Raw genomic sequence first — 16,285 nt, 5'->3', positions numbered from 1 at the left:
CTTCCTTTGCTCTCTTTCTTCTTCATATTCTTAGGACATTTCCTAAGGTAACCTTTTGCTGCAACCAGGGTGGTCTCTTCAAGGTCCTGCCCACATGCCTTGTCACCCAATCTCACCCCTGTGTATGCTCCACTGGCCTAATTATTTTTCCATGTCTGAAGTCCCACAAATCTGACCAGTTTTTAAATGAGCCTTCTCTGACAGCCTCATCCCATGAACAATCTCTGTCTCATCCTGACAGTTTTATTTCTGATACGAGCTATTTGCCTCTGTATCTCACATTAGCATTGTAATTGATGTTGCATTTTTCACAGGTATTGTCTGTATGTAGTTTATCGACCGATTCAATTATAATTGACTGCTGAAGCTAGGGACTGTATTTTTTACTTCTTTTGAAACTTGTAATGTTTCTCAAATAGACTACAAGAAGTGTTTTTTGAAAGAATGTGTGAATAAATGAGTAAATAGAAAATAGAAGTTAGACAAGAGAATCAAACTTGTGGTGTTTTCCCGCTTATTAGAGGATTAATTTAATCTATTCCCTCATGCCTTAATTCATATAATTTAAAATAAGGATGTAATTTGAACATAAATTTGAAAAAATTTTTAAATCTCACTTTTCAAATGAGGAAATTGAGAGTCAAGTAGAAAGTGTATTTTGCTAGAGATTACATATATAGTTTGTGGCAAAATTAAACTAGAACTTAGATTCCTGAATCCTAATACTGTGTTCTTCCAAAGGGCAGCGCCTTGTGGAGGACACACCAGGTTAACAGCAACAGTATCTTAGCCATTAGGCTATTTCAAGACAGGGATAAATAAAACATTAGGTAAAGCACCCAGGTCAATTAATATTGCATATCACATGCTTAATCCTTTCTTTAAAATAACAGAAATATTTATATATATTTAATTATGCATATGCCAGTCTTTTTTCTGTGAGGATTATGGTAACTTTACATAAATGTGTTCAGCACAACAGCATAAAGCAGCATATCAAATAAGCAGATAGAGAAAAGAGGGCTAGACAAAAATGAGATAGAAAAAGAAAAGTCTGAAATGATTTTACAATGTAAAATCTTATGGAGAAATATTTTCCTTTTCTATATTTGACTCACAAAGATGGTTGGCTCCCAGCTTTCTATCTGCCAAGGAAAGGAAAGACAATGTCACTTACATAACTGAGCAGTATTCATAAGATAAAAACAAACCGTGTGTACACCCGAAGTGCTCTATTCTTTACACAAGACTAGATAGTATTTTTCCTGTGAATCCTTATATCATTCAGGATAAGCTACATTATCCTGTAGTGACAACTTCTGCAAAATCTTAGTGGCTTGTGCTGTAAAGGTTTATTTTTCACTCACACTGTGTATATCCACTGCGTATAGGCTAGAATCTCTGTTAGTGCAGTGACTCAGGCATCCATGCCAGAGAAGATTGCCTCTCATTCGCAGGAATCGCTACAGCAGTGGGAAGAGAACTCAGTGCAGTGAGCATTGGCTCTTAAATCCTTGTCTCAAAAAAAAAAAAAAGATTATTTCAACTCAAATTTTCTTATTTTATTGCCCAGAGCAAGCTCATGGCCATACTTGTCTTTAAAGAAGGGAGAGGTTTTCAGTCCTACTATATGCTTTAGAAGGATGAAAAGGCGAACCTTTCTAAACAGCCCAATTGATTACCACAATCTCCCCAAGGAAGCTCTGTCGAATGTAATGACTATGTGGACATAGTAAAGACCGCCAGAGTTGAGTCAATAAGATTGCGCTGTATTAACCAAAGGCATAAAGATAAAGCACAATATAGTAAAATGGGTCTACAAGTGGCCAGGAAAATTCAGTGCTAATACATAGCTCTTTGCTACTCTACCTTAATTAAAAAATATGTCTCACAAAATGGGAGGAGGGTTGGGGAGATGGGTGAAAAAAGTAAAGGGATTTAGAAGTACAAATTGGTAGTTACGGAATAGACATGGGGATGTAAAGTACAGCATAGGGAATATAGTTGATAATCCTCTAACAACTATGTGTGGTGTCAGATGGGTATGAGATTTATTGGGGTGATTACTTAGTAAGTTATGTAGTGTCTAATCATTGGGGTGTACATCTGAAACTAATATAATATTGTATGTCAACTGTAATTAAAATTTTTCTAAATCATTAAAAAAAAGAGTATGTCTCAGATTTTCCTAGAGGAACAGGTAAAACTTTATCAGTCCTCAATATTTTCAATATTATTTTCTCAACAAAGCTTTTATAAGTATGGTGTAATGGTGAGTTTGAATTTATACTCCTTAAGAAATAGTAGCAATAACAATATTGACTAACAACATCTTTATGATGTGCCAAGCACTATGATTTACAGATATGACTTCATTTTTATCCAGTTAACAAGTATGTAAGGTAATTATTATCATCTCCGAACTATATTTGAAGAACTGAAGCTTACAGAAATTAATTTGCCCAAAGTCACTTTGTCTAGAAATCGCAGAGCTGGCAACTAAATCTGTGTGTATCGGACTCAAGGCCTACATGCTTAACTAATACACTACTCTGATTCACTAATGCAGATTAAGTTCACATGTGTGTGCTTTAAACTATTGATCCAGTTGGAGTTAAGTCCACTCTTCTAGTGAATAGGACAGGAGAAGACCTGGCCTGAATGAGAACCCCCCCAAACTCTGAGTGGAATTGTCTTAGGAGGCACCTGCAAAGAGGGCTTAAATACTTTCAGAGCAAATTTTACAGGAAGATCAAAGTCTCAATATCCTCTGCTACTGATGAAACCCCTGCCATGAGTATAGCTGTGATATTTTTCAATGGAAAACAGGAGCCACAGTTCAAAAAATAGAACAATATTTACAGAATACTACATATAAAATAGTGGCTCAACAAAAGAAATCTTATCAAAGTGTAGAGGATATAAAAACACAGTAATACAATAAAATGATTTTTTTAAATATTAACACTTAATATGCATTACTATCTTATTTTTTTAAATCTTGGATCTAAAACCTAAACTATTAGCCATAGCAGAACATTTAAAAGCTGTCACTAAGCTGCCCTGGCTGGTGTGGCTCAGTTGGTTGGAGCGTCATCTGGTAGACTGAGAAGTTGCGGATTCTATTCCCCATCAGGGCCTGGCCCCAGTTGTGGGTTTGATCCCCATCGGGGTGTGTATGAGAAGGCGGGCCATCGATGCTTCTTTCTCTCTCTCTCTCTCTCTCTTTCTCTCTCTCTCTCTCTCTCTGCGCCCCTTTCCCTCTCTCTAAAAGCAATGAAGAAATGTCCTTAGGTGAGGACAAAAATTAATTAATAATAATGTAAAAGTATAAGCTGTCACAGGGGAGGAGGGTTGGGGGGCTGGGTGAAAAAAGTAAAGGGATTGAGTGAAAAAAAAACTCATAGACACAGACCACAGTATGGTGATTACCGGAGGGAAAGGGGGGGGCAGGTAAAAGAGGGCAGAGGGGAGGGTAAATGGTGACAGGATGTATTGTAGAAGTGTACACTTGAAAGTAATATAATTTTATTAAGCAATGTCACCCCAATAAATTTAATAAAATTTTAAAATAAATAAATAAAAGTTTCTTTATACCATAGTTTCCTTATACTTTGAGTGATAGAATGAACACAAGGCCAATCTGGAAAATATGATTAAGTAATTCAGTAGGTGAGAAAGAAAAAAAAAATTCAATTCTTGGCAATTCCCAGTCGATCTACAATTGCAGGGACTCCTGTGTTCTTGTGGCACTTCCCTCTTTTCCTCAGCTGTAGCACTATTGTATTGCATCGCGATTATATGAGAATATGCCTTGGACTCTTCGACTCCTCCCCCACACAGAGCGTGAGCCCTGTCTTCACCTTTGTATCCCAGGCATCAAACATGTAACTGAAACTCGGTGGACACTAGTGAAACAAATAAATATGGGTAAGATGAATGATAATTTTAACATATAGCAGATTTTACTAAACTGCCCTTAAGAAATTTGATGAGTTGATGCAAATGTCTTAATCAAAACTCTTTTGGTTATGACAGAAATCTATTCAAAACATTCTATTATAATAGAATGTTCAAATGAGACTCTGTTCCTTCTGAGGTCTTAAAGACTGATGACATCAGTAGGTTTATCCTAACGAGACATTCCAGACCACTTCGTAGGACATTAGACCACTTCCACCCACCCTATAAAAAATGGTGAGAGGGAATTTTGAAGAATCAAGATAATTCCTTAGGAGGAAAGTTTTGGAGCACTCCTCCCACCCAGCACAGTGAGGACAAGGCTGGGAAGTTAAAGAGACCAAGAAACAGAGGTTGCTGCCCTCTACTCCAAGCCAAGTGTCCCCTGGATTTGGTGAGAGTATGCTGGTAAGGAAGACTGTGGCCCACCATTAGCACATGAGATAACACATGAGTCTCTACAATGCTGTGCATCATCATACTTTTTCTTTTACTTTTAAATTTAAAAAGAATGCATCGGTGGTGTTTCAATTATTTTGGTTTCTGGTGAAATTGAAATATTTTTCAAAAGATTACGTTAATTTTATTGCTTTATGACTTACCTCTTATGCCCTTCGCACAGTTTTGTACAGGGATTTTTACTTCTTCTGTTAGTATTGTATTGTAAATAGTTTTCCACCCTGGCTGGTGTGGCTCAGTGGACTGGATGTGGGCCTGCAAACCAAAAGATCACCAGTTCGGTTCCCAATCAGGGCACATTCCTGGGTTGCAGGCCAGGTCCCCAGTGTGGGGGGTGCGAAAGGCAACCACATACTGATGTTTCCCTCCCTCTCTTTCTCCTTCCCTTCTCCTCTGTCTGGAAATAAATAAATAAAATCTTTAAAAACAATAGTTTTCTCAGTTATTCTTTTGTGGTATTTTTTGACTAGCAGAAATTTTAAATTTTTACACAATAAAATAGATTACTTTTTAAATCCATAATCTCTTCTTTTATAGCCTTCTTCACCTCCTATCTCTATATTTTCTTCTTCAATTATGGTTCTTTTTTATTTTCCATATTTAATTCATCATTGCATCCACAGCTTAGACTACATAATAATGGGATCCTTCGAATGCTTTGGTTGAATTATGCCTTGCTGTTCATTGTGCTCAGCATGTACCGAGGATTGTTATTTTCTTGAAAGGTTGTGATCTCCTCATCCTTCTAGTAAAGATATTCTCAAAACTTTTATGAACTACTCCATAGGGCTTTATTTGTGATGTCTCCAGAGAGAGAGAGACATCTGATTCTAGTGCCAAGAAGAGCTGGAAATCTTTGCAGAAGTTATTTTTTTTTAATCTCATGGACATTGTAAAGAGTGTGATGAATAGGATGATGTTTAAGTGTGCTATTATAGGCTAAATAATTGTCCACTGTGTGTGTGTATATTTATACACATACCACAATTTCTATATCCATTCATTCACTGAGAGTCATTTAGGTTGTTTCCATATCTTGGCTACTGTGAATAATGCAAGTATCTCTTTGAGATAATGATTTCACTCCCTTTGAGTATATACCCAGAAGAGAGATTGCTGGATTATATCTACTTTTTTCTATTTCTATGAAAAATGCCATTTGAATTTTGATAAGAATTGCATTGAATCTGTATATTGCTTTGTTTAATGTGGACATTTTAAAAATAATAATTTTTGCAATGCATAAACCTGAAATATCTTTCCATTTATTTGTGTCATCTTCAATTTCTTTATTCAGTGTTTTACAGTTTTCAACCTATAGATCTTTCACCTATGTGGTTAAATTTATTCCTAAGTATTTTATTCTTCTGATGCTATCATGTGATCGTTCTCTTGATTTTTCCCTTAAATAAATTGTTGATCATGTAAAAAAAAAAAGACAACTGATTTTTTAAAAGATTTTATTTATTTTTAGAGAGAAGGGAAAGGAGGGAGAAAGAGAGGGAGAGATGTATCAATGTGAGAAAGAAACATTAATCAGTTGCCTCTGTGCCCTGACTGGGGATTGAACCAACAACCCAGGCACGTGCCCCAACCGGGAATCGAACGGGCAACCTTTCACTTTGTGGGACAATGCCCAGCCAACTGAGCCACACCAGTCAGGGCTAACACAACTGATTTTTTATGTTGATTTTTTACCTTGCAACTTTCCTAAATTCACTCAGTTCTAATGGTTTTTTCAATGGTGTCTTCAGGATTTTCTAGATACAAAATTATTCACCTGTAGAAAGAAATAATTTTACTTCTTTCTTTCTAATTTTGATGACTTTTGTTTCTTTTTCTTATCTGATTGCTCTTGCTAATACTTCCAGTACTATGTTGATAGAAGTGAAAACAGTGGACATCCTTGCACTGTACTTGATTTTAGAGGAAAAGTTTTCAGTGTCTCCTCAGGGACTATGATGTTAGCTATGGGATTTTCATAAACAACCTTTATTTTGTTGAGGACATTTCCTTCTATACTTATTTTATTGAAAGTTTTTACTAAGAATGAATGTTGAACTTTGTCAAATTCTTTTTCTGCATCTATTGAGAAAAATCATCTGGCTTTATATTTTATATTTTGTTGATGTAAATAAATAAATAAAATCTTTATTTATTTAATAAATTAAATAAAGATTAGAACAGTATGTTCTAATTTTTGTTAAATAAATAAAATCTTTATTTAACATATGCAAATCAGTCAGTGTATCACATTGACTGATTTGCATATGTTAAATCAACCTTGTATCACAGAGATAAATCACACTTGGTCATGGTGAATAATCTTTTCCTGGATTTTTTTTTTTAATTTACTTTGAGAGCAAATTGATTTACAGTTTTCCTGTGTTGTCTTTTCTGGCTCTTCAGTATCAAGGTGATGCTGGCCACATAAAATGAGTTTAGAAAAGTTCCCTCTGCTTCTGTTTTTTTTGTAAGAGTTTTTAAGGGTTTAATTAAACAATTAATTCAGCATTAATTTTTTGGTAGAATTCAGCCATGACACCATCTGGTTCTGGGCTTTTCTTTGCTGGGAGACTTTTTATTACCACTTCAACTTCCTTACTTCTTACTACTCTGTTCAGGCTATCTTTTTCTTCATGGTTCAATCTTGGTAGATTGTAAGTTTTTAGCAATTTATCCATTTTTTCCTAGGTTATTTAATTTGCTGTTGTATAATTGTTCATAGAAGTCTTATGATCCTTTGTATTTCTGTTGTATCAGTTGTAACATCTCTTCTTTTATTTCTGATTTTGAGTCCTCCCTCTTTTTTTACGGTGAATCTAGCTAAAGTTTGTCTATTTTATTTATTTTTTAACAAACCAACTTTAGTTTCATTGATCTTTTCTATTGTATTTTTAATACCTACTTCATTTATTTTTGCTCTAATCAGAACAGTATGTTCTAATTTTTGTTACAGAACTCATTTAGTGGTTGATTTTATTAATGTTTTCCTTTCTATAGGAAAGACTTAAAATGGGTCTTATCTTCTTCAACAACACCTTTAATTAAGCCAAACTTAAAAGCCTGTTTTACAGCATATTTGTAGTGTTTGGTGATACAGAACCTTAGTTCATAAATACACCATTTCATTACTTCAGATGCTTGGACTTAGCTCTTCATACAAAAACCATAGAAATGCTTAAAAATTAATCACTCATGTCTTAGGTCTATAACTTGTCTGAGCAATGATTTAGTTTTTGAATACACAGATGTAAGTCACAGCAAAATGTGGTAGAAAAAAGTAACCTCCAAAAAATGCCAGGGTAAATGCCCAAATCAAATAATATGAAAATAAGATTTTTATTGTGGGTACAGTGGACATGAAGTAGAGGGTCTTTTATTATTAATATTATATTTGTTCATAGAAACTAAATATTAAGTAATATTACCCTAAACATGTATTTAAGAATGACTCAAAATTGAGAAAGTTTTGGTTTTAATTATTCCTCCTAATGGTAATGTTTTTATTAGTTTCAATTCTTATCTTTTCAGTGGTTCTTTATACAAATGAAGGCAAATGCAGTGGATATTCTTATTTTCTCTCTTTTATACTAAAGTAGCATACTGTGTATGGTGAATTAAATAATATACTCTATACACTGTTCTGCACCTTACTTTCATCACTTAATGATATGACCTTTAGATCTCTTTACATCAGCATGGGGATTTTCCTCATTGCCTTTTACAACTGCATGGTATTCCTTCAAGTGGGGATGCTTTAGTTTATTCAACCACACACAACTTGACTGCTAAAATACATGGGTTGTTTATAATCTCTAAATTTTCAAATTGTGCCACAAATCAATAAACTCATACATATGTTCTTTCCTACTTATGTAGGAGGTTGTGTAGGATGTATTCTCAGGGGAGAACTTGCTGGGTCAAAGGGAAAATATGTATTTTTGGTAGATACTGCTGATTCCTCTTCATGTGGGGTTATATGCTTTTGAGCAAGTTTTAAAGGAAAGAAATTATATGATTTACTACCTTTCTTGCCAATTCTAACTCCAACTAAATCTAACCTTGGTTCTACTCAAAATTTTAAAATGCAGATTCTTTGCCAACCAATTTTTAATCTCTGCCAGAGATAGATCCCCACTTGTCTCTAGTATGTCAGGCTAATATTTAATATCTTTTAATGTCTAATGTCAAAAATCAATCCCAGTGACTTTCCTCAACTCCTCAGAGGTTTCTCATCAACATCACAACCTCTAGATCTAAGTAGTCTACCTGGTAACTGATGATAATAATCAGTGCCAGAATCTAGCATAGACCTCTTAGATCACCTGTTTTCTCTGCTCCGTGTTAAGATATCTTAATAAGTAGCTTTTGGGCTGACTGACCCAGCTTATTAAATCACAGTTTTTCTTTCCTTTAAGACATGACAAGATTCTCTCGATACCCTCCTGTGTATTCATGCTGGTTGCGAGGAAAAATTGCCAGATATGGGTGTGTTGTCCGTCTGTGGAGAAGGTGGACCTGGACATGCAGAGGGATACACCTTCTATTGCATTTAACTAGAGGGTCATGGAATGAGCTCTGGACTTAGAGGCAAAATTCCTAGGTCTGGGTCCTCTCCATGTACTCTTAATAAGTAGTAGCTTAGAGCATGCCATGAGAAGGTGAGATGGAGTATTCATTTCCTCTGACAGGGCAAGCTATAACAGTATCCTAAACTTCTCTCGTCCACCTTTGCCTCTCTCCGTGTTTAGAATGAATTGCCAAGAGAAGGAAAAGGCATGTCTTTTCGTCAAAAAACCCCCATAATTTAAAAAAATATTCTATTCTGTTACAGATATAGACTTCAATATGATGAAAATTTTAAAGAGCCCAACAGCACATACAATGTCCACATCCAAGGAAGAATCAAGATTACCAAAACTGACGACAAAGGTTTGGAGTATAGTAATTATTTTTTAAGTTTTTACTTCTTTAATTTGTAGTATATTTAGTTAAACAGCTTCATATAGGCAATGTTGGTTATTTCCTACTTGATATATATCTTAGAAAAATTTAATGATCAAAGTGATTTATTGGGAGATTAATCTTAATATTAAAAAGTCTGTTTTTTCTAAAAAAATTCCTTATCTCTAATGAGGAAAAAACGGCATAGCATTTGCCTTTTCTCACACTTCTGGCACTACTTGTCCCTGGATGGCATACAAACATGGCTCTGATCTCAATAAACATCAGCCAAAGTTGCTGGGAAATCTCCAAAGGAGTTTTCAGTCATGGCTGACCTGTCCCCACCTCTTAAGCCATGGTCCTGGAGTAACTGACTACATGTAGATACTGTTACTCTTAAGTCTTTAATACTATGTTTCTCCACTTTCCTAAAGGTGCCTCGGGTTGCTTTAGCCAAGATTTGATGAGGTTATTAGCTTGAAATTCTAAATTTGATCTCTTAACTTGTGAGACAATTAGATTTTAAATCTATTGAAGTCTTTATTGGTAAAATTTTGTCTGAATTATCTAGTCAAGCCTGGCCATTATTTTAAATTTTACATTATGTCTATAAGAAAACCACTTTCTGGGAGTCAGTACTCACACATTAATTCCCTGGTCGCTAATAATCCAGGCGGTTAGACTCTCTTCCAACTTTCACAGTGCTGCCGAGGATGATTTGTAAGTGCCAAGGGCAGAAACTGGCGATCTCTGGGCATCGGTTTGGCATCCATGACAATACCACACCTTTTGTGGTGGGGGTGGGGGATGGCCGTTGCTAGATTTAGAAAACAAGGAAATGTAATAGAAATTGTATATCTGATCTTCAGCAAGCCCTAAAAATGGTCTCTCATACCTTACTTACAAGTTGAAGAAATATGAACAGATGGATTTGTAACCGACTGTACTATCTTTTTCAGAAGACACTATTAAAGATAGAGAGCAATGCAGATACATCTTTGGTAGCATACCACAGTGCTGCGTGATTGGCCCTGTTCCATGCAAACTACTTTATCAGCAATTTGGATAAAAATATGGTTGCCATTTTTATTAGAAATGTAGAAGTCATAAGATTGGAAGAATTATTAATACATCAGGTGACCAAAAGTTCATGACAGGCTACAGTAAAAGACCTGATCTGAGAAAATAAACTCTTATTGTAGGAAAAGTATAGAGGTCCAAAATTATAACTACGGAGAAGCAGTATAATAAAGCCTTGTCTTAGGAGCATCTGAAAAGATTTGGGGGTTATATTTAACAGTAACATGTGTATGGGTCAACATTAGAATGTTGTTGACTCCAAAATCTACTATATTCTTGGCTATTTAAATAGACATGAGGGCTCTACTCCATGTTGATTTGACAATCATTGTGTGTTCATTTTGGAGAACTGCATTGTAAAAGGGTGTAGACAATCAGAAGCGTTCTGAACTGAATATGACCAGAGTGATGAAGGACTCTGAACCCATATTGTTTGAGCAATGGTCAAAATACTTAAAGACATTTCAACTGGAAAAGAAAAAGCCATGGAGACCTTATCAATTGTTTTCAAATATGTATAGAGCTACTGTAGCAAAGCAGGATTAGACTTTTCCTGTGAGGCTCAAAAAGTTTTTTACCAAGACATTTTTTATGTTTACTAATAAGTAAAAGCTATTGGGAGACATTTTAGTTCAACATAAAGAAGTTTCTAGGCTCCAGTGTTGTCCGAATGCTGGATGGGTGCCTGTGGGTTTCCAGTACCCATAAGGGCATCGGCAGGACACACATGAGATCAAAAATCAAAGTTTGGTTTTGTAGTCATTATCAGCAATTATTCTTTAAAAAATTAACAGAAAAAGAATTCAGCACCAAAACGATCCTGGGACTTTCTGGTTCACCCCTTGTGGACCTTTCAAAGTTTGTAGGATTGCTTGGTTCTTCCAAATTACTACCAAGTTGTATTTTGACCATAAAAGACCTGTTTATGGAATCAAAGTTCTCTGACAATTTTTGGTCTTACTTTTGTGGGATTAATGGAAGCAGGGGGGCTTCTGGTTAGTTGTTTGGACTATTTTGAATATTTCTAGCAAGAGTTCTTTGGGCAACATGGGACCTTCTGCTCTAAAGTATCTAAGCAAATAGCTAAGGCTCCACAAAACACTGAATTAATACCTAGTTCTACTCTTGCCTGCTTACACTGTCCTTAAAATATCAGGGATCTTCATAGAGGAAGAAGGAGCTGTGAAGTATGGTTTTTTCTAAGTTGAAAACTGATAACTGCAGGAAAAAAATAACAGGAATGTCTATTTGTAGTATTTTAGTAAGATAGATTTTATCTTATAATACACAAGACAAAAGCCAGGAAAGCGGTCATAAAATGATCTTTTGAGACAGACAAAATTTCCCTTTGGTCTAAATGGAGCTTGGCCTGGTTTTGCATGTAATTTAAAGATAAAGCTAGATATAACCTGAGGTAAATTATCATGAAAGATTAAGATGAAGGAGATTTCAGATGTATTTACATCGTGGAAAACACATCTGATATTGACATTTAGTTTTCACCATCAAAGAATTGCTTTTGATTATCATAGTACTACTTTTTAAAATAATTCTGGAACAGGTATGAATGAATACAATTTCAAAGTGACCTTAAGTAAAGGAAACACAAGAGAATTTTATGCATCAGTAAAAGCAAATGAGAACAAAATCTTATTTCCCCACAAAAAATGGAATCAATAATAAATCTCTCATTTGGCATTACAAAAGTTGAGAGAAGATTTCACATATGAGTAGTTGCTATACTGACCGTGTTTTCCACAAGAAGTCAATAATAGCTTCTTGGAGCAATTATATTTATGATTGTTGTTTCCCTTACATGGAATTTGTGGTCAACATTTTTTTTCCCATCAGCCCTTTGGTTGTGTTATCCAACTGCCTCTGACCTCCTTTGTTCAAATGAGAAGTCAGCTGTTAATCCTAGTAAGGTTTCCATATACATACGTTGTTTTTCTCTTGCTGTATTTGAGATTTTTCTTTTTGTCTTTGTTTCAACACTTTGACTATGATATATCTAGGTATGAATTTATCCTACTTGAAGGTAAGCTTCTTGGATATGTTTTTTATAAAATTTGGGAAGTTTTAGTCATTATTTCTTCATATATTTTACCAGCACTTTTTTCTAGGCCTCTGTATTGTCTTCATTCTTTTTTATTTCTGTTCTTCAGACAGAATAATCTCTATTGACCTATCCTCAAGCTTGCTGATAAAGCAAAAGGTTAGGAGAGCTTTACTACACATACTCATAGATTCATACACTAGTAAATCTCTTTAATTAAGATGCTTTGCAAAATTTACTTTTATTTATTTTAATATACTAGATGGTAATTTTATTTATAGTTATAAGGTCATTACAATTTATTTACAGATCTTGAAAAATACACAAAGTTAATAACTGACTTTATTTTCTCCTTCCCCTCACAGTCCCATTATAGTAGCAGTGGCCCAGAGTTTAACCGTGTGCTCTTCAATTTTGGAGGTCAGAGTCCACTGATCTTATATTATCTTAAGAGGTATCAGCTGTCTGGAATTTCTAAAACCTCTAGACAAACCAAGGTTAAATTCACTGAAATATCACGAGAACCATATCCTTTTTTAAAGCTTTGCTTTAGTTCAGAACTTTTTGCTAAATGTCTCAATTAAGAAAAAATTAGTGCATTTTAAACCAATGCTTTTATTTAGCATTTAATTACATTCAAAAACTTTTGTAGCATATTTGGTTGAATTATTTACTCTTTTAGAACTAAGGCTGTGATTTTGGGTGTATGAAAAATAAAACAAACATAAAACCTAGGAACCTTAAAAACTGGTATATTTAGCTCTTTAGTAAAAGACTGTCTTTCCAACATTCTGTTCAGTGTTCAGTTTCAAACATTTGTCGGAACTGTGAGTAATGGGCTTCCAGGCTTCTCCAGAGGAGAGTTGCAAACATGTTTCAGCTGAGGAATCCTTTGTTCCAATGAAAATTTATCAAAAAACTTAGTGTGTAAAATATAAAATAAATGAAATTGAAGTTCTTTGGTTGCAGCAGGGGTGGGGGGCCCAGAGTGCTGTTTACACTCCTAAGTTCCCCCCGCATAACCCATCCTGGCCCAGGCCTCACTGGGGACGCAGATGCACCCCAGAGGGACCTAGCACTGTGCTCTCCAAGGTGGAGCACACACAGCTCTGGGTCGAGAAAAAATACATCAGGACTCTTATTTACATGTATTTCTATCTTGAAAAACAAAAAGAGAAGTTGCACTTTCCTAATGTTTAGTGAACAAGCGCCCTCCCCCAGCTGACGTTTCAGTCTGCACTCTACTGCGCTGAGGGGTGATGATGGCATCTTTGCTCTCGTGTCATTTTATGAGCACCCCAACATAGTGCTCATTTCTCTTTTTAAAATATTTTATTGATTGTGCTATTACAGTTGTCCCATTTTTTCCTGCCCTGTATTCCCCTCTGTTCTGTACCCCCCTCCCACCATCATTGCCCCACCCAATTAGTTCATGTCCATGGATCGTACATGTAAGTTCTTTGGCTTCTCCCTTTCCTATACTATTCTTAACCTTCCCCTGTCGATTTTGTACCTACCATTTATGCTTCTTATTCCCTGTACTTTTTCCCCCATTCTCTCCCCTCCCACTCCCTGCTGATAACCCTCCATGATATCTCCATTTCTGTGATTCTGTTCCTGTTCTAGTTGTTTGCTTAGCTCATTTTTGTTTTTGTTTTTTTTTAGGTTCAGTTGTTGATAGTTTTCAGTTTGTTTTCATTTTACTGTTCGTATTTTTGATCTTCTCTTTCTTAGATAAGTCTGTTTAACATTTCATATAATAAGGGCTTGGTGATGAGGAACTCCTTTAACTTGACTTTATCTGGGAAACACGTTATCTGCCCTTTTGTTCTAAATGATAGCTTTGCTGGACAGAGTAATCTTTGATGTAGGTCCTTGCCTTTCAGGACTTGGAATACTTCTTTCCAGCCCCTTCTTGCCTGCAAGGTTTCTTTTGAGAAATCAGTGTATAGTCTTAGGGGAACTCCTTTGTCGGTAACTGTCTCCTTTTCTCCTGGTGCTTTTAAGACTCTCTCCTTATCTTTAATCTTGGCTAATGTAATTATGATGTGCCTTGGTGTGTGCTTCCTTGGGTCCAACTTTGGGACTCTCTGAGCTTCCTGGACTTCCTGGAAGTGTATTTCCTTCACCAGATTAAGGAAATTCTCCTTCATTATGTTTTCAAATAAGTTTTCCATTTCTTGCTCTTCCTCTTCTACTTCTGGCACCCCAATGTTTCAGATGTTGGAATGTTTAAAGTCATCCCAGACGTTCCTAAGCCTCTCATCATTTTTTTGAATACTTATTTCTTCCTTCTGCTCCAAACCATTGCTTTGATTCCCATTTTCCTTCCCATCACTGTTGGTTTCCTGTACATTTTCCTTTATTTCACTTTTCATAGCCTTCAATTTTTCCTCTATTTTGTGACCATACTCAACCATTTCTGTGAGCATCCTGATTACCCGTGTTTTGAACTCTGCATCTGTTAGGTTAGCTATCTCTTCATTGCTTAGTTGTATTTTTTCTGGAGTTTTGATCTATTCTTTCATTTGGGCCTTTTTTTGGTCTCGATGTACCTGTTACATAGTAAGGAGTGGAGCCTTTGGTATTCTCCAGGGCTGAGCAACCCACATCGCTGAGTTGTGGTGCTGTATGTGAGGGAGGGGTCTGATAAGGAACAGTGCCACTTGCTCTGCTCTCGGCCAGCTTTCAGCCACTTCCCCTGCTACCCACAAGCAAATTGGGTCCTTCCGGTGCTAATTCCTGGCTATGTGGGTTTGTATACATTTTAGGACCCTGTGGGTCTCTCCAGCGAACTCTCCTGTGAGGCTGGGAGTTTCTCCTGCTGCCTCAACCCCCACAGGTTATTTTAGTCAGAGGTTTTGAGGCTTTATTTCCCTGCACTGGAATCCTGGGTTGCACGGTCTCACTCCCCAGTTGTTCCGCCCAGTTTACCTGCACACTAATGTGGGACCACCCTGTCCACCAGCCAGCTGCCTTGTTATGAGTCCTCTCCCCGCCCTGCTGCCCATCTCTGCCCCTCCTACCAGTCTGGATGAATGTTTCTTCTTTAACTCCTTGGTTGTTGGGCTTCCATACAGTTCAATTTTCTGGCAGTTCTGGTTGTTTTTTCTTTTAAAATTGTTATTGTCCTTCTTTTGGTTGTGAGAGGAGGCAAAGTGTATCTACCTATACCTCCATCTTGGCCAGAAGTCCCATAGTGCTGTTTTCTTTTGGGGGATTAAGCAGATTTTTAGATTATATCATCTAGTTTTAACTAAATTAACAACTCACTAGTAGAGCAATAGCCTTAAAAGATTTCTAAAAATAACTATGGATTGATGATAATATTTATGATGTAAGAATAAATTATTTTAAAAATGGCAAACTATATTTCTCCTACTCCTTGAAGGAGCTCATTTTCAGCCATGCTAAAAGACAAAATCAGTGGTGACCCATTCAGTTCTGTCAAGATGTAGGCCATAAATACAAAAATAAAAATATTCAAAAAGACTGTCTGTAGTATGGATATACATCATTTTATAAACAATGAACCTAGCACTAAGCGTATGGCATATTCGTCTCAATATTTTGAAATGATAGTATGCCAGTTTAATTTGCAAGGCATTTGTGAACCAACTGTCTGGACATCCTTACAAATCTCTACAATTTGAGGACTAAAGGTTTAGTGGGCCATTAGTAAATGTTAATTTTTATTTTAAAAAATATTTCATCTCTTTTTATTTGTATACTGCATAAGTGTAGACTATATTAATACAGATTGATGCATCTATAATTTATAAA

At 35.8% G+C, this 16,285-nt stretch overlaps 1 protein-coding gene across 1 annotated transcript in view; it reads left to right on the top strand.

Annotated features, from left to right (window-relative positions):
• The window catches only part of FAM227B (family with sequence similarity 227 member B), a 220,170-nt gene that overhangs the window by 178,669 nt on the left and 25,216 nt on the right, over positions 1-16,285 (top strand). The window contains exons 12-13 of the mRNA XM_053928968.2: positions 9,257-9,354; positions 12,868-13,030. Coding sequence (XP_053784943.1) covers positions 9,257-9,354; positions 12,868-13,030 — 261 coding nt within the window. The remainder of the gene's footprint in view (positions 1-9,256; positions 9,355-12,867; positions 13,031-16,285) is intronic.

The sequence above is a fragment of the Desmodus rotundus genome, chromosome 7 (genome assembly GCF_022682495.2).
Source record: "Desmodus rotundus isolate HL8 chromosome 7, HLdesRot8A.1, whole genome shotgun sequence".
Lineage (NCBI taxonomy): Eukaryota > Metazoa > Chordata > Mammalia > Chiroptera > Phyllostomidae > Desmodus > Desmodus rotundus.
Note: the sequence above shows the minus strand (reverse complement) of the source record. Positions and strands in the feature narration are given on the sequence as shown.